The sequence below is a fragment of the Limulus polyphemus genome, unplaced genomic scaffold (assembly GCF_000517525.1).
Source record: "Limulus polyphemus unplaced genomic scaffold, Limulus_polyphemus-2.1.2 Scaffold121, whole genome shotgun sequence".
In the NCBI taxonomy this organism is placed as follows: Eukaryota; Metazoa; Arthropoda; class Merostomata; order Xiphosura; family Limulidae; genus Limulus; species Limulus polyphemus.
Genome location: NW_013665731.1, coordinates 16160 through 22000, shown reverse-complemented (window position 1 = coordinate 22000; position 5841 = coordinate 16160). Strand labels below are relative to the sequence as shown.

Below are 5841 nucleotides of genomic sequence, written 5' to 3'. Positions count from 1 at the left end.
ATTCTATTTCTATCCTAATCTTTAATCCTTAAATAAACTTGCTTCTCTTCACTTGAACCACATTCTATTTCTATCCTAATCTTTAATCCTTAAAAAAACTTGCTTCTCTTCACTTGAACCACATTCTATTTCTATCCTAATCTTTAATCCTTAAAATAAACTTGCTTCTCTTCACTTGAACCACATTCTATTTCTATCCTAATCTTTAATCCTTAAAATAAACTTGCTTCTCTTCACTTGAACCACATTCTATTTCTATCCTAATCTTTAATCCTTTTCTGGCTTCAATGAAATCCACTATTCCTCTATTGATGAAGAAAAAAACACCATCACACATGCAGCTCCCCTGCATGGGCGTTTTTTCAAGGTTCCTCACCAGACACATACTGGGAACTAACTAAGTTAAGTACATCTCTGTAAGACTAAGCTGATTTTTCTGGTCACGAGCGTTAGTGATGTCCATAAATCTTACATGCTTCCGACTAAAATTAATCCACTAAAGTTGTTTAATGCTCAGTAACAAACACCTATTTCATACATCAGTTTGAGATGTTTTTGAAGTTATTTGTTTGTTTTTAGAATTTTGTGCAAAGTTACACGAGAGTTATCTGTGCTTTGTTTTCCTTAATTATGACTTGATAAACTAGAGCCAATAGCACCCATCACCCATTTGGTTTTTCTTGTCTGATCGAGTAGTAGGATTTGCCTGCCACTCTTATAGTGCACCAATAACTCCAAAGTACGGAGCACGTTTTTTGTGGAAGCAGGTCGCAAACTATGAATTCTATAATTCACACTCCAGGCAAGCAAACAAGTAGGCCACGCCCAATCCTTTGCGACTTTACTGCTAATCTACCTTAAGCACTACAGCGTAACTAATAATTTCCTTCCATCCCCATTTCCTCTCTAATCTACCTTAAACACTAAAGTGTTACTAATAAGGTAGATTAGAGAGGAAATAGGGATGGAAGGAAGTTAAATACTACAGTGTTACTAATAACTTCCTTCCATCCCTATTTCCTCTCTAATCTACCTTAAACACTACAGTGTTACTAATAACTTCCTTCCATCCCTGTTTCCTCTCTAATCTACTTTTCGTATATAAGCTTATTTATTTCTCTTCACCTTTCGTTTTTTCTATATGTGTTAGTTATATTTCCTTCTTTTAATATTATTTAGTCATTGTCTTCCCTTTTGTATTGCTGTTTTTGTGTGATTTCTTTAATATATTATCCTTAGTTTGTATCCTTTATCGTTGTCGTTTACTTTGTTATTCTTTGATCAAGTGTAATTGCTTTCCTTTTCAAACTGATTTTATTATTACTTTTTATCATACTTTAACACTATTTTCATATTACTGTTAACATTTACTAAAAAGCAGTAGGGAATAGAAGACACAGAACGACTGAGATTTCTCCAGAAACATCATCCAAGAATAAAACAAGATCGAATCGTGAAAGAAACAGTTATTTGAAAAGAACAAAAAATACACCCATAAATGAGTCCTGTAACGTGAGATATGTCGTGTTTTTGAATTATTGAAGCATATTAGAAACGTAGAAGAATTCACAGAGGACTAAATTTATGTTAAATTGTAGTTAATTCGGGGTTATTTTTACGTGCTTAAGAGTCCAACACAAAAGGTATGGAGAATAATACGTGTCGACAGTTAACGAACTGCATGAAAACAGTAAGTATAAGATTATGTAAAAATGACAATCAAAGTACTGAATCTATTAGACAAGTTAAGTAATGTAAGTATTGGAAATGAAATGCGTCTTCTAGATCAAACGAGTTAATTCACATTTTAAAAATTCAGCATTTACATTACAAGAAAACATGGATAAGAATTATAGTAACACACATAAACCTATATAAATTACTGTTCCAATCAGTTTGGACATTTGACATTGGTTTGAGTGTAAGGTTAGTATTTATATCTGATATTTATTTATATAATATGAGAAAAAATTGAATGTCTATTTGAGTGTGTGGATGTTCTCAAGCTAATCTTTTATACAACAAATCGGGAATTAGGCGCAAAATGCGCTTGTTTAAAATGTTTAACTAATATAATTTTTATCTCTTGATAAATTTGAATGTAAAATTTACCTCTTAATGTTACAGGAATTAGAAACATAACTGCGAAATGTGTATATAAATTACCGTAAGTCAATATATTATAAGCGATTATCGATTATGTATTAACTTATACTGAGGTCCGCTGATAAATCTCAGGGTGTCCGTAGCAAATACACAAGATACGCAATACTGTTGTCCTCATTATCTATAGTTCCATTGGGTGGAGCGTAAGTCAGGATGCAGGATATTCCGAGAAAGTTTAAGAACCCAAGGATTAATTGGAGGATAAAAACTCGTTAAGATTTTTCATACAGTTAATGAAAGTATTATTTATTTCTATAAACCATGAGTGAAAGCAAAGGATAATATGTTATAATATGTCAGCCACACTAGATCTGTCATATCCAGCACCGACGAGACCCTTCGTCTAATACCACAACTCATCAGACCGGCTGGAAAACGATAGCCATAGTAATATAAAGTCATCAGTTTTCATAAACAACTGTTTAAATGTGAATCGTATTAAGCAAGTGAATTTTTAATTGTTATTGGGTTTTTAGGTAAGAGTTAATAGCCAGTACTATTTATTTTAATACTGTTTATGTATGTGTTTTATTATTTCCTCATATTACTTTATTTGAATTCACTTTACTGCCATTCACAAGAACTGGAAAACTAGTAAGCTAATCTTCTTGTTTATTTATGTTCTACAGGAAAGTAAAATTTTTATGTTATTTTTCTTCTTCTAGGTCTATATCCGTTTCTGGCGTTGCATGCTATTATTGTGGCGTTTCAACTAACAGTAAAAAATTCTAATAAATCAAATAATATAAAGACCTCACTTCAAAATGAAGTACGCAGATAATGACAACGGTCAACTACGTGCTGATTTTGAAAAGGGCTTAATTAGTACGTGTATATTTTAAGATAAATTCATGGAATATGTCCTTTAATATACACGGTGAGGAATCTGGATTTTTGTACCAAACCTCGAAATGTATTGTTCAGTTAAGATCGGGTGAACGTTTCCTAAATTAAAGTTTAAACTACAAACTACAACCGTTTCTTACTCTTAACTTTGCTCTATCTGTGATGTATCGAGATTACCTACCAGAGCCTTGCTATGACGTCCCTTACAGAGCCTCAAGCAAAACCAGGCATGATGAGTCGAACATTCGGTTACCATAAATTCGATTACCTGTTCTTTATTTGTATACACATGTTTCAAGTTCCACCTAACACCTTTTTCACTTGTTCTCTTTTTTGTTTGTTGTTGTCTATAAAATCGAAACATTAAATTTTGTATCATGCTTTGCTTATTTTCTTCCTTAAATGTAATATAACAAAAAATATCCTTTATAAAGCTTGAAATAGTTGTTTTAGTGATTATATGCAGCCTTATCTGTTGGCTGGAGGTAATGACCGAAAAATGGTGACATTCATTAGATGCCTTGTGTCAGAAATTATATGAATGACTATTTGAAGTTATTTTATGTAATAAACTTTCGTATACCATGAAATAAAGAGCACCATGTTTAGTCACATCTTACATTGGAGAAACGAATAAGAAACAGTTCAACACTTTTAAAGTGTAACAAGAAACAAGAGGACATAAATTGTTTGTTTGTTTTGAATTTCGCGCAAAGCTACACGAGGGCTATCTGGGCTAGCCGTTCCTAATTTAGCAATGTAAGACTAGAGGGAAAGCAGTTAGTCATCACCACCCACCGCCAACTCTTGGGCTACTGTTTTACCAACGAATAGTGGAATTGGCCGTCACATTATAACGCCCCCACGGCTGAAAGTGCGAGCATGTTTGGTGTGACGGGGACTCGAACCCGCGACCCTCAGATTGCAAGTCGAGTGCCCTAACACCGGGCCGAGTACATAAATGGGCGTCAGTAAAAACACCCATAGATCTATGTCATTATGCTTTAAACAGCCATTGTTTTCAAGCATTATTATTGTGGACGACCGTTGATTTGAGAAAAGTGGTGTTTCAACGAACATTTTATATTAAATGGCAGTTGAAACTCCATTCATATGCATTTGTGAGCATTGAAATTCATAAAGGCTTCATTGACGAATGGGAGAAACATTACTCTGCCAGAGTTCGCTGGTTGCAGATTACTGATAACAAGGTGATGGCAGGAACACTGTTAAAAGTTCAGCCGAGAAAGAAGTGTAGTAAAAAAGATTAATTCACAGCTGCTGCCTGAGAAGCTAGTTGCTTGTATTCTAGTGTTCGTAAAGCTTTTAGTCTGATGGATGACGGAGAAGTTGAGAGGGAAAGAAAAAAATAAAAAATTCACAGCTCCTAGATTCCATACAAGTTTCCAGGCAATGTTTTATACTTCAGTTAGCAGATTATATCAAGTCCTTGTTGATGACTTACATTAATTCTTTCACATTTTTTTTTGATAGTGAAAGTTCCGGGAATCATTCTTGGAGCGAAGATATATCATATTATGCTGGTTTTCATTTCTTCAGGCCCTTTGTTTAGCGTAACTTAACACTTTCAACAAGTTCTTCATCATCAAGAGCTGTCGTTGTTGGAATTTTATGCGGTGATTTTACTGGGCCGAGAAAGATTATGAATGAGATAAATCATTCAGGTTGAAAGATTAACACATATTTTTTAACACATAAACCTTATTTTCCCTGGTAAAATGCTATTTTTTCTTATGTTTCTAAGTGTACTCTGAAAGCTATAAACGAAACATTGTAGTTTTGTGTTTTTGGAATTTGACGCAAAGCTACTCGAGGGCTATCTCCGCTACCCGCCCCTAATTTTGAAGTGATAGACTAGAGTAAAGGGAAGGCAGCAACACCTATCTCCAGTTCTTGGACTATATTTTACCAATGGCTGAAAGGGCGACATATTTGACAATTGTTTCTATCCCGTAAACTCAGTAGTGAATCTAGTAAAAACAAAATGATCACTGCAAATATATCTGAATAACTTGTGCGTAAAATGTCAAGTTTTTATTTGAGCTTTTAGCTGAGAATTTAAAAAACAATTTAATGATATACGTAAATAACAAACAGAGTTTAATGATTACTTTTTTGAGCATAACAAATGTTTTGAGTAAAATAAGTTTAGAAGAATCAACCCTGTATTTCCTAATCATACCGGAGTATTAAAATATAAATGGTATCAACATTGTGGTCTCTGGAATTTTAGTCCCAGATTTATTAACTTTAATAGATTTCCTCTATATTGGTGTGGCCGTGTTTCATAACAATTACTTTCTAAATTTATGTATAATGTTGCGATATTTTACTTAAACTTTTCAAAATCTAAAGTTTATCTAATTGTATGAAAGATAGGATAATAGTATTTATGCAAAGTATAAAAAGAGCAACAACGTTTCCACAATTCTTTAGGACAGAAATTAAGATTTGCGGGATATTTCTGAGGTTAATAATAGAAATTCAAGTACATGCATAAGATTACGTGATTATTACCTCGACTTTAATGCTTTTATCGCCGAGTTCTCACAGAAACATAAATCGCGCCGTATTGTTTTAAATTCTAAACGCTAAATTCCATTACCAGTTCATCAGGAATAACTTGTTTTGGGATTGGCAGTAAACGTAATATTAACTGCATAGCTCTTCGTGTACTGTTCTGTTACATATTAATGAGCAAAACCGTTAAGTAATCATCAACAGGAGACATTTGTTTGTTTGTTTTTGAATTTAGCGCTAAAGCTACACGAGGGCTATCTGCGCTAGCCGTCCCTATTGTAGCAGTGT

The 5841-nt window shown here is 33.5% G+C and overlaps 1 protein-coding gene across 3 annotated transcripts in view; it reads left to right on the top strand.

Moving 5' to 3' along the window:
* LOC106472514 (growth arrest-specific protein 1-like) overlaps window positions 1-5841 on the top strand; it is a 31673-nt gene that overhangs the window by 11351 nt on the left and 14481 nt on the right. Inside the window, exon 2 of one of the 3 annotated variants that reach the window (XM_022401861.1) lies at window positions 2832-3385. The exons of the other annotated variants lie outside the window; for them this stretch is intronic. Coding sequence (XP_022257569.1) covers window positions 2832-2898 — 67 coding nt within the window. The 3' untranslated portion in view covers window positions 2899-3385. Of the gene's footprint in view, window positions 1-2831; window positions 3386-5841 lie in introns of those variants that run through there. 3 annotated transcript variants of the gene reach the window in all.